Below are 19,133 nucleotides of genomic sequence, written 5' to 3'. Positions count from 1 at the left end.
GTATAATGATGAAAACATAAAAAGTTTGACCATTTCAATGGACAACGTCATGACATCATATATTAACATAATCAAATCATTCAACAACATACAACCATTCAAACTAATCAAAGACTCAACCATAATCAAACTTGCTTTCACTTAAATGTTAGTAATACTTAGTATAAGTGATAACATATTTATCAGACAAATTGACACCAAAAAATATTTCGACTGTTTTCTATATAGATTTGGTTAAGATGGCGGCACTTACATGACATAGCGACCACACTCAAGAAGTGAAGTTAGGTTAATCATAATGAAATAAACCAAAATATGATAAAATATAATACTTTAGTAAAAATAAAATTATGGAAACTACAACAGAGAATTATGGAAAACAGATTACCCAGAAAGCAATATATTGAAAACCTAACCTAACCACTTCTGTATATTAAACATTTAATTAAAATATACCAGCATAGTACTTTATCTCGTTCAGGCTAAGCTGATTATACCCGAGTGGACACAGAAAATCGGTTTCATTACAGATCAAGACCAAAGAGTGGTCGCTATATCCTACAAGCACCAAGATATCTTCTGAAAAGCGAACATACTTATTCTCAAATAAAAGTTCAGATGACAAGCAAAGTTCTTATTAGAAAAAAAAAAAAAAAAAAAAATCAATTTTGCAAATAGAAAAAAAAGTTAAACTACCAGCCCTGTTACCCTGCAAAAAAGGCCCTTGCTTCAGTATTTTGATTTCCATTCCTTCCTTTTACATGGAAGAATGGACTAGGAATAAATTTCAAATAATCCCTACAAAGTGGATTTGAACAATAGCAGAGTCTACATTAAAAGTTTCAACATAAGTACTTGCACAAGCCAGGGAAAAATCCTTTTCAGAAAGGTTTGGTGTCATAAACTTTTTCAAGGGAAACTAGTCAGCAACAGAGAAAAAGTCAGGATTTATAGCTATATCTGATAAGCAAAAGTAAAGATTGGCGAATATGGGCTAAAAATGTTACACAAAATTGAGTCAGCCATCTAGTGCATAGCGTCGACTTTATCTACTACTAAGATGAAGAAGAAGAATAGAGATTCTCCCGTACCAGGTAGAGTTCCCCTTTTACAGTCATGCACCCCTTAGCTTTCCTAGCAACATTAAAAAAAAAATCAGATTTATACATGGTGCCAGATAAAATATCAGTTTTGAAAGGGTAAATTTCTCTATGCACAGAAACGGTAAATAAAACAAACATTGTAATGGTATTAGAGCTATTCTGAAGGAGGCACTGTAATAACAAAAGAGTAGCATCATTTCATTCCCTTGACATTATTTCCAAATAATAATCGCTACTTTGAAAATGCTCCCCGCCAATGGTCCAAGATACAGCCCTAGGCTACATAAATATTTAAAGTAAATACTATTAATAAAAATTCTTACTTTACAATATGCAGCAAGTTTCTAGTAATCTGACTTTCATCTTTGTTACCATTAATATTCATGTTTTCAAACCATTCTTGATATAATTTTTTTTAAATTAAAAAAAAATATCTCGTTGACAAGAATAAAAAAAGAGCAAAATATACAACTCTTTTGCTATCTATGGGTATAGTTTTCTTTTTTTCAGTCGATGTGCAAAGGAAACAAGATTTTGGAAGAACTGTAAATGTAGATAGCGGATGTGTCGCATAATCTACCATTTTTGAAATCTTATCTTCGAGTGAAATTATATTTTACATTTATAATTTTTTACATAAATAATTTAAAAGCATGGATGAAAATAAAAGAAAAATCATAATGTAATAAATGGAAACTTGCTATATATTATAAAGCAAGAACTTCATTAGCAGCGTATCCTCAAGTTTTGATATATAGCTTGGGGCTATAAACAAAACTAACTTTCTAGGAAAATGAAATATGTATGCCAGTATGAATTAACAGTAAGCAGGCTGCATATTATCAAAGCATCACCTCTTGATCTTCGAATAATCGAGTTATTGAAACTTTTTTGATGCATTCTTCTGGGCATCTTATTTGAGTTATCCAATATAAATATATATTTTTTATATATATTTTTATCGTTGAACCTACCAAAAAAATTTTGCTATAACCACCTCCCCACCCCCAAAAAAATTACCATTGAGCGTCTGAAAAAATACCTTGAACATTTTCGACTTTACTTTTAAGAGTTGCTAATTAAAACGAACAAATTTTAAGTATATTGAAAAGTATCATTTGTTGTAACTTTTTAATTCTTGTTTATCTTGGCTTAGGTGTTATTGCACAATACATTGGCAGTGTTTAAACAAAATATATTCTGTGTGCTCTTTCATTTTAAAATAATAGGCATTTATTTAAACTAGTAGCCCAAGAGACAACAGACGACAGTAATGTTTGCCTATATTTTACTGAAATATTTTTATCCTAATATCCTAGAAACTATTCAAATCTCAAAGTCCCTCATTTCATCCAAAAGATCTAATTTTTATAGTAATTATGTTACAATAATTACAATCCACCTAAATTTAATAATAACAGGGACCTGTCATTATTCAAACCCTCAAAAAGCACTAAACCTGAAGTACCCATCCATTATAAATTGACGACACAGACTAAAATGATATATTAACTAAGGCAGATTTTATGTTCCGATTTATCACGGAGACCAAGTTCAAATTACACTAGAAATTAAAATTTGATAGTTACGAGCACGGCGCTTCCTGACAAATTGAAATTGGCCAATTTATCTTCTTTTCATTATTCATTATGCATCTTTAGATACGAAAAATGCTGTCATTTTCTTAACAGCCTTTGGTAATAATTAAAAGTAACAAGTGAGGCTTCATTTCTCAATATCTTCAATAAAAGTGGGAAACCATATAAAAAAGACACAATCGTCTATTTTCTGTTGCTCAATTGGCAATTAAAGTAGAGTACTCCAAATAATAATAAAATAAAGAATAAGATTAAAAAAAAGAGAGGAAATAGTGACTACGGATAGAAAAAACCTGAAAAAAGAAGAATGTCCTGGGATCACATCTCAAATGTGAGAGCTTGAACAAAAGATCTATTTTCTAATTCATCGGAGTAATTAAAAATAACGAAGGACATTGTTACGGAGATTTTTTGCAATCTAGCTACTAGGAGGAAGTTGCTAAATATGTTTCATTGTGTTCAAACTATTGAATAAAATATTGCATTTGTTCGAATAAGTAGTAAAACTTATTTTGTATTTCCCTATGTCTCGATTTGCCCAAGTCTCTCTTATCTTCTCTACACATAGCAAAGAAAAATTCAAGAATCTCAAGTTTTGGGTTTCTCATGTTTCCTTGTGCTTTTGGTTCAATTGTGTTTGTGCGGTTCTTTTAATGGACCCTACTGCTACTAAAAATTCACTGCAGTACCGAGCCGCCCGAGAAAACACAGCTACGCACGCTGCTCCACCGTTCCAATCCTTTCAAAGCTCTTTAAACCCTCCCAAGAAGTTCTCTATATATTTGTGTTTGCTTTTTTCTGGTATTTTAAATAAAATTTTGTATATAATTTAAATAAAATGCACATATGGTTGTTTGATAACCATGAGTACATATATAATTTTATACATACATCATATCTATGACCAAACATAAACTAAGCTTAGATTTTTAACTTATCATATAGTTTTGATACTTTTCTGATGAATAACAGGACATTTCTTTGCCAGTTTGATGATTTTCTTTCGTTTATTAGGTTTATCATAAAATTAATAGTGGAAATTTCACTTATGAAGGTGTCTATTAAAAAACTTCTACCCCAAGAGACATATGACTATCTTAAATCACCCAGTGTATTTAAATTAATATTAAACTTGGCAACTTGGGTAACTTGAGCAATCTGAAAGTATTTAATGAAGCATACTTCACTTGTTCTTGTTGAGCTCTTCCAATTAGTGCCTTACGCAATAAGAAAATAGTATCCGATAAATAATTCTAACTAACCAGGTCTCTCGTTACTAAAATTAGTATACTTAAGAAAGTAATAAGGTTGCTATAGACACACTGACGAAGCATTTAGTATCCGTAATCGAAGTAAAATACGACCCAACTAAATACCCTATTCTGTGGCCAATCAAATGGGTCACTCTAAATTTATAGGGTGGCCCTGTGTCGCATAATCATACTTGTCTTTTGCTGACTACGGAAGCATTCCTTTCTCAGTCTACAAGATGAACCTTAGAGAACTTTTACTTACGTTTTGATGGCTTTAATTAAGATATGCTAAAACAATACCAGATGTACTCGTTTTTTGACCGGCAAATTCACAAAGCAAACGTGAAAATTATACCCTAGCACTGAGAGGAGAGATCCCCCCCTTAGAACCGTCTCTCTTTAGTCATTCTAAAACGGAGAACATAGATCTTATACTGAAAATTAAGGCTTGACGACTTAACTAAGTACCCGAAACGCTCTCAGTCTTTCAAAAACTGGTACAAGGGATATACGTCACAACGATGAGGGGTAAAATCTGGCATGTAAAAATAAAACAATAATAATAATTTCGCACTTTTGTACTTATTGATCAACTCAGGACAATGACATACACCAAAATTGACACTTAAGATAAATTTTAAACAAACTTCAATGGAAAAAGTCAAGTAAAGTAGAATTAGAATCAGTAACTGCATTACAGCCGAGGGAGCGCCCACTTTCAATCAGGTGATTTACATATCAGAGCATTACGCGTGCCGCGCATTTCCAACACACTTTACATATTTTCTGCCACACGTGGCACATTTTCCACTTCACTTGACAAAATTACTACCACGCTTGGCAAACTTCCGTTACGCTTGGCACGCGCTACCTGGTGTACGTGATTACGGAAACCCCTCGATTGTAGGCCTTGAACAAGAGGGCTAAGGGGACTTTCCTTCGCTACAAGCTCCCTAGCATCAAATTAATGAAGATTTACGCAACAAATTCTTTTAGCTTCTTATCGTCTAGGAAGAGCGTTTATTCTAAAAACTCTTTTAGATAGGAGAAAAGATAAAAGTCGTAAGTTCAAAGAGCTTTTATGGGAATGACACTTTCAAAGCGATGAAAAATGAAGTAGATATTTTACTGAATGGTTCAGGGGCGTGTAGGCTCCACGGTATAACAAAGGCATATGAACAAGGATACTATGATATGATAAACGCGTGAAGTTCAAGTTTACTGATTTCGACTTTTTCAGACATAAAGGTTCTTCGTAAATTTGTCAAGCAGCAATGTACTAAATTATGTTCACTTTGCGAGATTTTAGTGTGTCATTTTCCTGCAGTCACTGGGTTTAATTTTTAAAATGAGGAAATAATTTTTCTGTCATTTGATAGCTGAGATATAGCTTTATAATATACCGAATAACTTACTTTGGGCATCGTTGGGGACAATTAATTTTTATATTTTGACAAAACCCCAACATTTTATCTCTTTGAAAACAAAAGAGAGTAAGCCTAAAAAATAAAAAAATAAAGTGAAAATCAGAAAGTTTGTATTTAAGAATGGCATAGCTGACGCTAACCTATCGTAATTTTTAAAGTTGCTTCAAAAGCGTCTTGATTCCATTCCCTGCATAGTTTATCACCCTAGAGTATGCCCACGAACTTCGGACATATCACAACCTCAAAATAGCATAAATGCGAAATCTTGGGAGTAGCTTGGGAAATTATATTGAAATTTCCAGGAAAGTCATAGATTGGGGGGGGGGGGGAGCTAAAATTTTTTGTTTCATATCCAAGTACGTTATGCACTATGAGCACACCATGGACTTCCACGGTTAATTAGCGAGGTAAATCAGAAGACATTATGTGCTGCAAGGCAATCAAAATAACAAACTCGCAATATCTTGGAAATGGCTTAGAGGGACCAAGCTGAATTTCAAGGGAGTATAGGAGAGGGGGCACATGGAGGTCAATTCAATTTTGAATTTTCGGACTGAAATACAAACAATTCAGTTTCCAAGGTTTTATCTTTACAGGAGTACCAAAAACTAAAAGGGCATATCTGATGTTTTTGAACATAAAAAAATCACTAGGACTTGAATAGACTTTTATAAATCTTTGTCTATTCGTTTTCAGAGTTGTTACTTTACAAACGGTATCAGAATCCAGCCATGATTTAAGCAAAATATTTTAGCATCCCCTAACTAAAAATTTACTGGGTATAATTTTATTTAGTCTATAAACAAGAAACATTATTTCTTAAACTCGAGCTAAGTTTAAGCTCAAACTCCATTTAGAGGCTGCCTGATGGCCGAAAACCGGTTAAAGCAAGTTTTTGGCTAGTGTCGGCAAGTCGTTTCTCGGCAAGAAACGACTAATCGGCAGTCGGTGTTACTCAAGTCTACAAAACTGGCAAAACTGCTGTAAACTAAATTGAAGCAACGTTATTAAGCAAAAACGCAACAATTTTTTAAAGAAACTATTTGTTTCCTTAAATATCCAATGAAAAAACAAGGTCCAAAAAATACATTTTTTTCCCCTGTTAAGTTTATGTCCTCTACTCCTGTAAAATTTTTCGGTCAGACAGTGGAATGATACTCTGCTTGGCAATGCTGCAATGCTTGGCAACCCCGCTGCAGCGAGTTTGGGCGACATGCTTGTTACTGTACAAAGGGCCCAGAAACTGAAAATTCATTTTTGACACCCTATGCACAAGCAATGGCTTCGGAAGATGTTTATCCTGTATAATTACAGGCGCATGAAATATGCCCTTCGGTTTTGGGCACAGCGTCATGGCGGCTCCTTACTTTTTAATTTTGATATTTCTGCAGGTATATATAAAAATTAGCTTTCAAATCCGCCTTTAAAAATTTCTCTATATTGTTTAAAAGTCCACTAGCAGCGACCAAAAAAAAAGGAAAAAAAAAAGAAAATGAACACAACACTGCCTCTCATTCAAATATAATTTTCCATGTTGTTAAAGATGGGGGCCATTAATTCTCCTATATGGGACTTTTGGGTATGGTGATTCCAATGGTGCAACCTTTTTATATAATTATTATTATTTAGCTTCGAGTCAATACCATTTTTGAGGGATTTAGTAATATCCGTAAATTTGTTTTCGCAGCATACTTTCACCAAAGAGATTAGCGGAAGTAACAGTTGCAGTTCATGAATCAGCTTCAAATGGCGATTATTCCTCATTTTACAGCCTTTTTTGTATTTTGGTATAAATCTAGCTTATGGGCTTCTTGCATCTTGAAAAATAGTTCAGTTAGGGGAATGAAACTTTTAGGAATGAATTTAGGGCAAAAAAAAAACAACCTGTGTATATCTACCGCAATTCTGACAAAAAAAAAAAATTATGCCTTAATTTTGGGTTGAAAGTCTTTTTCATGGTTCTAGTATTTGAAAATGCAACTTCTGTTATTTTGATAGAATTTTAAGCCATTTCAAGGTGTTTTTCTTAAAATTGATAAATAGATTTACAGATCTTTTAAACCATACAAATCAGGATTGAGCAAAGGTACGAGGCTCAAAGTACTTTTCTTGTGCCTCATTTGAGAAGAAGATCTTTTTTGCAAGGTTTCACTATTGTAACACAGAGGTCTTTAAAGGTCACCAAAGGTCAGTGCCCCTAGAGAGAGAAAAAATGGAGGTTAGATGTTTGGAAATGTTTTCCTAAGAGATCAGTAAGACTCTGGTTACATTCCCGAGAGATTCATTCATCTAACACAACCATTTTCCAAGATAATATTTTCTGGACGACCCACTACTATCACTTCTAGCAATATTTAAATTCTAAATTTCCAATATTCACAAAAAGAAAGTACAAAGCCCCAATTTAGGAGATAGAACTCAAGATTTCCGATCGCGAAGTTGAGTTCAGATATTCTAAGGCACAACACGTACTGCTATCCTACTTTCTATATATGACAGCACTCTAATAGAGAATGTAGCAGCCACAAAGTGAGGTCGTGACATGCTTTCAAATCCGGATTGCAGTTGCAGTTGCAAATACGAGCAAAGGAATAAGAAGAAAAGGAAAGTGTCTCTGAAAAAGGATATCTCATTGCAAAAAGTGTATCTGTGTTTTCTAAACTACCAAGGGTCTTGTATATTTCCGAACGTTTTCCGGGAAAATTAATTTCCCAAATAGAATTTGGATTCTATTTTAAGGGGATGATTTTACAGTAATACAGTAAAGAAAAATTGGGCAGCTGACATAAAGTCTAATATGAATAGGAGAAAATTGAGCCTTTTTGATAGACTTCAATCACAGACAAACATAAAAAGCAGGGTTGTCTGCAATAAATAATTTCTGAGACCACACTGGCTAATCATGATAAAATCGCAAAGAAAGGAAGAAAACGAGGACAATAAAAAGCTAGTGAAAAAGTTGAAAAATTAGTAACAATGAAACCGTTACTAAGAAAGGGTTATCATATTTTAGTTTTGTGTTTTGTTTTAAGGCTCGGTTTTTAAATTTATATCAGTTTTACTCTGCACAGTCAAGCGGAGGTCTCGACCGAGATATTTGCATAATTTTTCAACTTTCTCACTGGCTGTTTATTGTTCTCTTTTTCTTGCTTACTTTGCGATTTGATGTTTTATGTCGCCACCAATATTTATATGAAATATTAACTAATTCAGGAATTTCTGCGAAATCAAACCTAATTGGTAATTACTCGGCGAAGGATGATGTACTAAAAGTTTATATGAAAAGCACCTTTCGTACTATTCATTTAGCAAAATTATGAGATAAAATTAGTTAATGATCAGATTGCAGAATGATTCTTGCATATCCGATATTCAATTTGAAACGTTTTGTTGACATTTAGAGTGCGAGATATACTTCAATTCTAACCTTTTCAATCTCTGATAAAAAGGTGCTCCTCTTTATAATGAAAGAGAAAAACAGGAGAAATAGTAGAAGAACTGCAAACGCGATTATTATATATTTTTAGAATACAATGTATTTTGAAGCAGCTGATACCAGATGGCAAGCAACATGAGCTTGCGCAAGAATCTGGTTTGGGGGGAGACTAATTCAAAACACACAAAAATATGTTATATACACAAGATATGGAAGGAATTCTAAGGAAAAGGGTAAAACTACATGACTTTAAGATAAGAGCTTTGCACACAAATCTCTCTCTCTCTCTCTCTCTCTCTCTCTCTCTCTCTCTAATAGCGAAAAAATCGCTATTCAATTTATACATAGTTTTGTTCTGACTTTTATTGAAGCAAATTTGGGTCATTTCAGTCGTAATTAAATTTTGCTACTTTTTTCAAAGCATAGTACAGCCATGCAATAAAAACCACGACGACTTACAATAGTGGAAACTGGTAACAGTGTCACCAAAAAAAAAAAAAAAAAAAAAAAAAAAAAAAAAAAAAAAAAAAAAAAAAAAAAAAAAAAAAAAAAAAAAAAAAAAAAAAAAAAAAAAAAAAACTAAGGATTGGCAGTTCTTGGTATTTGTTCCTTTTCGTAATTATTAAAAATTGATATTACTCACTAATTAAACCCTAATTATCTCAAAATACGCATATTTTGTCGGCTCATTATACTGAAAAATATTAACAAACGCCAAACGCTAGATGGCACTGACGTTTTTTTGGCAGTAGCACCCTTATCCCCTCTTGCATGTTACCTGAGCACTTCTCGTTATTCTCAATAAATTGTAGCTTAAAGCTTGTTTCTGTTTACCGAGTTTATGCTTTGGATAGGCTCTATTTTGAAATCAAAAACTCAAGAAAGGAAACAAGAAAAAATAAGGCTTAAGAAATTCCAGCTCGCTTTTTATCACTACTGTCATTATGCTTAATCTATCTTTCAGAAGTTTCAAACAATTTCTCTTCCATTTTCTTCTTTCTTTATTTTAGTGGATACTTTCTGCACAGCGCAATCGCTTTCGGCTGGATTGCATTACAAACATGTAAACAATTTCAAGTAAAGGTAACAGTCTTACGTCATCCTCGTCACTATCATCATCTTCATCTGATTCATCTTCCAAATCAAAATCATCCTCTTCCAAATCCGTATCATCATCGTCATCATCTTTGTCGTCTGTTAAATCATCCTCATCAGACTCATCACTGTCGTCAAAATAATCTTCTGAGTCATCATCTCCGAATTTATTGGTGCTGTCAACATTAGTCTTTGTGTTCTGATTTCCGTCTAAAATTAATAATCAATGATCTTTTTTTAATATGTCATACATAGTAAACTATTTCCATGGTCTCTCTTACGTTCAATAGAACAGTTTTGTTTAAATACCAAGAATATCAAAATAAAAATACTTTTTGCCCCCTGGAAACATCTTACGTTTATTAACACTCGAAAAACTGGGAAATTCCAAGATTTTTCTTTTGATTGTTTCAAATTATGAAATCTTTAGGGCAGTATCACATCTTCATCAACGGTTCCATATTTAACTGTGGAAACGTTTTTCCACCTTGAACTATGGAAAAATAAATATGCAAAACTAATTAGTTAAATTGGGCACCAAATACGGGAACATAAAAAAGAAAGTACCAAGGACTTCAAAGTGAAAACATATCTTATCCCTTCGCCCTGGACCCATATTCAGCAGCGGTTACGGCCTTCCTTGTGGCCGGGACAAAACCTTGATATGAACCCATCCTCCTGTCTTCCAAAAACTTCCAGCCAAATTTTAACAAAATACTCAATTATATTTTCATTTATTAACAAAATTGCTTATTTCTTTAAATCTGACTTTTTTTATACTTTATATGGTAAAAGAAATGGGGAAAATGAAATTTCGGATTCAATTTACTTATATTTACTGTCAACAGCGCCCTCAACTTTATTCTAATAAAAAAAATTTCAAAATCACAAACTGATAATATTACATTGTTAAATTTGAAATCTTACGTCCCGAAAATTTCTGCACCCTGGACAAGAGCTGTCCCCCCTTAAAAACTCCTCTGTCCTTAATAGGTCTACTTTAAGCATCGGCACTGTTTCTGTTTTTGAGAAAAACAGAAACAGAAACAGGTCAAACAAAAACAGGTGACCTGTTTCTGTAATCTATTCTGTTTTTCGAAAAAACAGAAAACAGCTGTTTTTAAAAAAAAACAGCTGTTTTAACAGCTGTTTTTCCTGTTTTTTCCTTACTTCTTCTATTTCTAATAGGAAAGAAAACATCTTCTTGTTAAATCCTTGTAGTCACATACAAAAGATGAGCAACTTCGTGTAATTCAACACACTAGCGTATTTTTAGGGGGGGGGGGGCGAAATTTGTCATAAAATGTGTCCAATCGGGTGATACCAACGCTATATTCCTTTCAAGCTTAAATGTCATTTATAATTGACAATTTACCCTAGTTGCTCTTAGACCGTTGCTTTAGCGGTAAACCATTGCTCAAAGCATATACCAAAACTATATTCACCGCTTAAAGCACGGATGCTTTCAAGCCGAGGCTACTTAGACCGCTGCTTGCTAATATATACCAGACAGACACAGAGTCATCCGATCTAGCTTATGTCCACCGCTTAAGTTAGAGGCTATTTAAACCGTCGCTATAGCGGTAACCCATTGCTCTAAGCAAATACCAACGCTCTATGGTTAGACCATTGCTCAAGTGGTAATAACCCTCCGCTACACACATACCAAGGTGTCTAGGTTCACCGCTTAAAGTACGGATGCCTTCAAGCCGTGGCTTGTTGGACCGCTGTTCTAGCGGTAACCCATTGCTCTAAGTAAATACCAACGCTATATTCCTCTTTTATATGGGATTTCATTGAGCCCATGTTTGCCGCTTAAAGCACGAATCCTTAAAGCCGTCAATGGTTAGACCGTTGCTCAAGCGGTAATAGCCATCCGCTACACATATACCAACAGTAGAGACATTGTCGTATGGGGTTCCCATCTAGCCCATGTCCACTGTATAGCGTTCAAGCTTCTCTCTCTTCCTCTATCTCTCTCTTTCGCTCAGATTTACCCCGCCGTGAATTAGCATGAGAGGTTGACTCTAGTTGAGCATTGTGGAGTGACATGCATGAGAGGAAAATTTTCAAGTAGTCAACCCGTAGTCAACGGGTTGACTCTATTTCGGCATTGTCAAGGGACATGCCTGCACGGAGAGGTGTAGCATAAATGGGAGACAGTCACAACGGCAATCAAAGGGGTAAAATTAACCTTGACTGGGTTGCCCACTTAATTGGACAATCTGTCTTAGCTTTTTTCTACAATTAGCCATGACTTTGACTTTTCCCACAACTATTCCCTTTTTGTTTAAATTCAAAAATCAACGGTATCATGGTATCATGCCTGCTAGATGTGCGTTTCGGTACGGTAGGTACGGGTAGGTATCATGCGTTTCGGTATCATGCCCGCTAGATAGCGCGGCATTTGAAAAAAAAAAACAGAAAAAAAAAAACAGAAAACAGATAAAAAAAAAAACAGAAACGGAAAAAAACAGATGAAAAAAAAACAGAACAGAAACAGAAACAGGTAAAACAAAAACAGGTAGCCTGTTTCTGTTTTCTGTTCTGTTTTTTGTAAAAACAGAAACAGGCAGAAACAGGCAAGAAAAAACAGAAACAGAAACAGAAAACAGAAACAGTGCCGATGCATAGTCTACTTACGCCTGAAAACCATACGTCAAAGATCTTTCCTTTCGTTGCTTTAAAATTGCAAAGTTCTGGCGCCATGTGTTTTCAGTTCAGATTCTTTTTTCACTGTCCTTGGTACTTTAATATAGACAATTTTTCCCTGCATCAGGGAACAAGAAGAAATGTATTGACTAGTAAGTCCTTTTAGCATAAGTTTTATTTACAATGAATATTTATTAAGTCTAAAAATATGTCAGCTTTCAAAAGAAAAGTCAAGCTTTCTTCTATTATTAAAGAGGGTTTCCCCGGCAACGCCGACTTTAGGCAAGTCATATCTTAGAAATGTCTGTTTTTAAAACTAAAGAAACTGAATTAAAAAAATATAATCATTTTATTGAATAAATAAAAATATAAGCTTGTAGAAGCAAATTTAAGCCTTGTTTTGTTATTAAAAAGGTATTCTAGAGATCAATAAATTTAGACAAATCCATCTGGAATAGGTATGCTTACAAAGTAGGGAAATTCCCAAAAAAAAGTACACAGAAATTCCGAACAAATTTCTGTGTAAAAATATTTCCCCTTCCATTTTGTTTATAGTGAAACCATCGGAATAATACAGAAATTAGCACGGGTAATACTGTACAGGCCAGCGCAAACTAAGACAATTTTCCATACTACCTCAAACAGTTTTGAAAGACGAGAGAAGTGAGTTAGGATAATCTGGGTACTCAAGTAAAAAAAAAAAATAATAATGTTAGTTCAAAACGTTGAACAGAGCACAAATTTCCGAAGTTTTTCATTTTGTCCGCTCTAATAGATGGATAAACTGAACTTTATTAATTTAGCTTGATCAATAAACTAACTACAATGTGATGAGCCCCTTCCTTCTTTATCACCCATTCTTTCTCTTTCCAAAATTTTATGATGAAAGGTTAGGGCATTTCGTTTACATTCACATAAGATTTTGGGACATGATTCCTCTTGTGGGCCTTCTGGGTCCACTCTTGCATTTGACTTATGATATACTCCTCTATTCAGCAGATAACACAGATAACCGAAGGGCAAGGAAGACTTCTCCAGTTTGTTAGAAAAATGTTTCTAATTTTAGTAAACATTATCTTTTTTTTTGCACCAAAATCCCTCCTGTGAAGTGTGTCCACTCCCCGACGTTGGATGCTTTCTCGATATTTCAACCTGTTTTCTGAATATTTCAACAGAGAAAGGATCTCTAAGCCTTATGTCGGTGAAGGGGCTTAAAGTAAGGGTGAGTAAAATATGACCATGTCCCTTTTGCTGTTTTATTTTTGCCGAGTGTGCAGCGCTTAGGCTAAGGGAGGAATTTCCTTCTCTACCTAACTATCAGTAGAGGTAAAATGTTAAGAGGTAAAGACAGAAGTAAGAAAAACATTTGCAAAAAAAAACACTCTTAGGGCTTCAGAAAAGCCCTTTCGCGCATCAATGATCCCGCATACAATTACATGTACTATTCGAAGCTATATTACCATAATAGCCACGCTAAAAATCAACAAAAAAGTCATGTCCCTCAAATTCAACGTTTTACCTGGGTGTGCAGCGCCCACCAGGTAAAAAAGGGAGGAGTTTCCTTCTCTACCTAACTAACAGTAGTGGCAAAATCAAACAGGTCGTGGCAAAATCAAACAGTTCGTGGCAACGAACTGTAGTAAGGAGCGACCCGGCTCAATAGTAACCAAAACTTTAAAAAACAGAATTTTGATACCAATAGTTACATTAAAAGAATTGCATCTTAATGCTGATTTTAAATATATAAGTTTCATCAAGTTACGGGCCTGAGAAAATTTGCCCTATTTTAGAGAATAGGGGGAAACACCCCCTAAAAGTCATAGAATCTTAACGAAAATCACACAATCAGATTCAGCATATCAGAGAACCCTACAGTACAAGTTCTAAGCTCTTATCTTCAAAAAAGTAGAATTTTGTATTTTTGCTGTTTTAAAAAGTAAAGTTGAGAGAAAGAGTCAAACTTTAGCGTAAAATGCGGGGCGTTGAAGAGAGAACAGCCCCTTTCATATACGGGGTAATTTCTGCTCGTTTTAAGTTTTAATGTCGCTCCTTACTTTCAGTAAAAAAAATTGTTTTTTTATTTAATATTAACAGGAGTTAAAAGAACATTTGCAAAAACAGTCTTAGGGCTTTGGAAAAAGCCCTTTCGCGCATCAATGATCCCGCATACAATTAAAATGTACAATTCGAAGCTATATTACCATAGCAGCCAGCCTAAAAATCAACAAAAAAAGTCATGTCCCTCTAACTCAACGTTTTACCTGGGTGTGCAGCGCTCGTGCAAAGGGAGGAATCTCCCTCTCTACCTAACTAGCAGTAGTGGCAAAATTTTAGACAGAAGTCCAAAGAACATTTGCAAAAAGAGTCTTAGGGCTTTGGAAAAAGCCTTTTCGCGCATCAATGATCCTGCAGACAGTCAAATGCACTATCAATCTGAATCCAACGTAAATGCTGTGTCGTTTACAGCGCAATAAATTCCTTGAAGGGTGTGCAAGGGGCTGTGTTGGCCTCAGGTGGTTTGGTGCTGTAGTGAGTTTTTAATAGTAGTAGAATATTCCGATATACTTAGTGTTAAGGTGCAGCATAATAATTATTATTTTTTTTTATATGGGCTAGTCACTCACAACTTGGACCTTCGATAAAATCCAGCAGAAACCACCAACGACTGCCTAAGAAAAACAAAGGAGGGGGGGCCCGCACGGGACGCAGGCCCAGCCCCCCCCCGAAGGGTCCTGGGAAGGAATATCTCTTTCTTCAATTAAAATAATTTTTACCTACCTTTACACTTGTCTGTTGCAGTCTGGCTATTTATCAATTTCATATACGCTACGAATAATTTTATAAAAGGAACTAAGCGCTGTATCTAAGCATATTCAATGGCAAAATTAAATTATCCGAGACTAAATCCAGCTTCTCGTACTTTACCAAAGTTGATTGGATTCATGTCAGAGAAATTAAGTAGCAAATAGCATCTAATTTCCAAGGTTTTATTAAACAGAATATCAGCTTGATTGACTGATTCTGTTCTATCAGATAGAAAAGCCTTTCCCATTAATTTCCAGGGAAACATGACATTTGAATTAAAGCTTGGAAATCGATAATTGTCGACGATGGAAAGATCGAGAAAAAAAAAAACAAATCAGGGCAAATCATAGGCAAGATTTTCCCGAATAAACAAACTCGACGAATACAAAACGATTTAATCAGCAATTTGCTCGAATTGATTTAATAAACGGAGTAAACAAATAAAAAGACAAGACAGATTTCTTCTGTTTTACGCCACATGTTGAACTTTGAGGAGCACCATGCATGCCACACAATTTTGCCACACTTGGCACTCGGCACGCGCCACCTTATGTAGGCTACGTGATTTCTGGAAGTTGACACCCCTTCGGGTTTCTTAATAAGCGTAGAAAACTAGATAACAATAGCTAGTGATATTGCCTCACAAAGGAAAAAAAAGAAAATGGCAATGCATTCGGATCTTTTTTATTCTTTTTTTTTACTTCCGCATATTATTTAATCCCGCATTCGTGCGAAACTTTTACCATCGATTACAATTATTTGTCCTCTATCTTACGTCCTGTTAAGTGAAGTTACATATTTATATATTAAAAACGTAGTTATACTTTTGGACAAAGGCACGTATGCTCATACCGAATTGGAGAAGGAGGCTTCGGGCCTAAGCTATCGCCCTGAGATCTAATTCTGTTACGCATCATTCACGCTTGCGTCCAAGTTATCCAAAAATATGTCCCTTAACAGAAGTGGAATTGCCCGCCTTACGACACTAAGTTCAAATATAACACCCAATTGCTTACTTTAAGACTCTACTACTAAAGCAGGAAAGACAGAAAAAACATCACGAAATAAATAATTTCTTAGACCACACTGCTTTTCTATTTAGGAAAAATTAAGCAAGAAAAAACGGGTTTTAATTTCAACAAAGAAGTGAACAAAAAAAACAAAAACAAAAAAAAAACAAAAAAAAAACAATACTTTAATTAAAAAACATTCCGAATATTTCGGCACCTATTTTTTACTGTTTTAAAAAGTAGAGTTGACAGAAAGAGTCAAACTTTAGTGTAAAGAGCGGGGAGTTGAGGAGGGAGCAGCCCCTTTCATATACGAAGTAATTTCTGTTCGTTTTAAGTTTTAATGTCGCTCCTTACTTTCAGTTAAAAAAACTTGTTTTTTTTTTATTTTAGCAATAAAGCACAGCTTAGATACCAATGCAGTAATGAAACCTCGATTTAGTTTAAGGACACAGTGCGCGGTAGCGATGCTAGCGGCTGGAGACAGGAAACTGGCAGCACAGCACAGATAACCAATATTGGTATCTAAGCTGTGTATGCAACAAAACAAAATTGCGTTTCCGCCTATGGTATTGTAGTAGAATCTACGCGTCGGAGCGCGGGCTTGGAGGAGGTGCCAAGTTCAGAGCTCAGTACCAAAAGCTTCTCATGGGCAAGATAGGAGTTTTCATAACTGTATATTGGTATCTAAGTTGTGCAATAAAGGCACGAATATGACATCGCGAACCAACAGCAGCGTCACAGTGGTATTGCACTAGCCAAGAAGGCCTATTAACCTGCCGAGGGGTGTTTGCCCACTTTCCATGGGCCTGGTGTAAACCTCAGAGCGCCATGTGTGTCACATAGCACCGTCATAAGTAGCTTAGTTCCGCCATGCGTGATATAGTTCTACCACGCTTGGTACAGTTTCGCTACGCTTGGCAAGTACCGCCTTAGTGTGTGTTCTACATAACCAAAGAAAGAAATGGGGCAGAGACAAAATTAAGAGAAGAAAGGAATAAAAAAAGTAAAATCAAAAACGGATGTTTATCTTTTTTTAATTTTAATTGTATTAACACGTTAATACAAATATTGAATTATTTTTTTTCTTGCCGTTACGAGCCGATGTTAGAGTCCTATAGTAGGCAAACCGATTTAGCACAACGGTAAGTGGTGCCTTATTTATTCATTTTACTTGGGGGGAGGCAGTGGGCCTTCTGGATCCAGTGTTGTAGGTCCGCCCATGATCATGAAAATAACTACAAGCAACCAGGTGTTATACTTAAACTAAGAGCCACAAGTCGGCCAATTTCTTCTCTGTTAAAGGCCCATCCACAATGAGATTTCATGATACCAAGATTTAGATGGCGCTGACCTGAACCAATCAGATTTTCCATAGCTTTTTCTAATTGATCCAGAAACTTGATGGATGTAAATTACGAGAAGATGGAACTCAGCACGAGTAATACGCAATAGAATAATCTTGTGTAGGTTATTCCAGGGATGTGGAAGAGAACAACACACAGTTGACCAAAAATTATCGTTTAAAAACATAGATCTATTGAGAAAGTGACTTCTTTCAAAACAAACCCAAAAGGGTACATGATCATCCGTTCACAACAATAAATTTAGACACCAAAAACAAAAATCGATCAAGTACTCCTCCGACGATACCGGTTCAATACTACAAGCCCAGGAGGAAAAAAAGAGGAATTATAAACTAAAAGATTAAATAAAAAAAAATTGTATTCTTTGAGATGGCTCCGGAATTCCGAAAATAGGATTTTTCAAGTTTTCTACAGAGGCTGATATCTAATCAATGGTTTGGTGAAGTTTACCTTTTGGGTAAAATCATGCAAATGTCCCCGCAAAAATTATTTTTCCATTGGGCAACAATAGGTATGACAAAACTTACATTATTATAATCACTGTTACACTTAGAGCCTTTTACACAACATAATTTTGACAACAATAAATTGTTCATTTGGCTTTCTGTCGGACGAGTGACGTTCCTTTACCCGGTGTTCACGTCTGAAAAAGCTATTTTCTTTCCTACTTCGAGAAACAATCAATAGGACGCTAAAGTAATCAATCACTTTTCTTTTTGAATCGAAAGTCACAGGGCAGCCAATTTCCGTTATTCTAAGGAAATTTAATGGAAAGCAACTCATATAATTTAAGCTCTTAGGAGGTTAATTCACAATCTCAAGCGAAAAATAAATGTGGTAACTAAAATAATGAACTCTAGTTTCAGATGGCGCTTACAGCTCGAAATGAGATTTTGGCCTTTCTGAATAGGCTTTAGCAATTTTCACTAAGATCTAGTCACCTGTTAGATTAAATCTCCCTTTTTGGCGAAATCATATTTCCATTCAAGGTAATTTTCCATGAAAAGCACCAGCTTTGACAAAAGTTTATGTTGTTTTGATTAGCCTGACAGAGACCTCTATACATCATATTTTCCAAACAATCAATTTTTATTTGGCTTACTGTGTGACCAGTGACAAAGGGCGATAATTAGGTGAGGTCAAGAAGACAATTGGATTTCTAGATTTGGAAAGCACCCTTTTAGGAATTTTGATTAAAGGAAAAGAACAAAATAACAAACATATCCCTACATTTTGAAAAATGCAATATTTGCATCTTAATTTTATCCCCTGCTGCCAACTCAGTAGTTAATACCAGAAAGAAGAACAAATTAGTGTCAGTGCCTAGCAGAACTAATCGACTTAATAATTCAGTCGTGTCGTTTTTTACCTGTGCCTATAACAAAAT

At 34.9% G+C, this 19,133-nt stretch overlaps 1 protein-coding gene across 1 annotated transcript in view; it reads right to left on the bottom strand.

The window, feature by feature from the left end:
* The window catches only part of LOC136028872 (amyloid-beta-like protein), a 157,614-nt gene that overhangs the window by 50,066 nt on the left and 88,415 nt on the right, over window positions 1–19,133 (bottom strand). The window contains exon 5 of the mRNA XM_065706814.1: window positions 9,914–10,122. Within this exon, the coding sequence (XP_065562886.1) occupies window positions 9,914–10,122 (209 nt within the window). The remainder of the gene's footprint in view (window positions 1–9,913; window positions 10,123–19,133) is intronic.

The sequence above is a fragment of the Artemia franciscana genome, chromosome 7 (genome assembly GCF_032884065.1).
Source record: "Artemia franciscana chromosome 7, ASM3288406v1, whole genome shotgun sequence".
In the NCBI taxonomy this organism is placed as follows: Eukaryota; Metazoa; Arthropoda; class Branchiopoda; order Anostraca; family Artemiidae; genus Artemia; species Artemia franciscana.
This window is presented reverse-complemented; position numbering and strand designations above follow the sequence as displayed.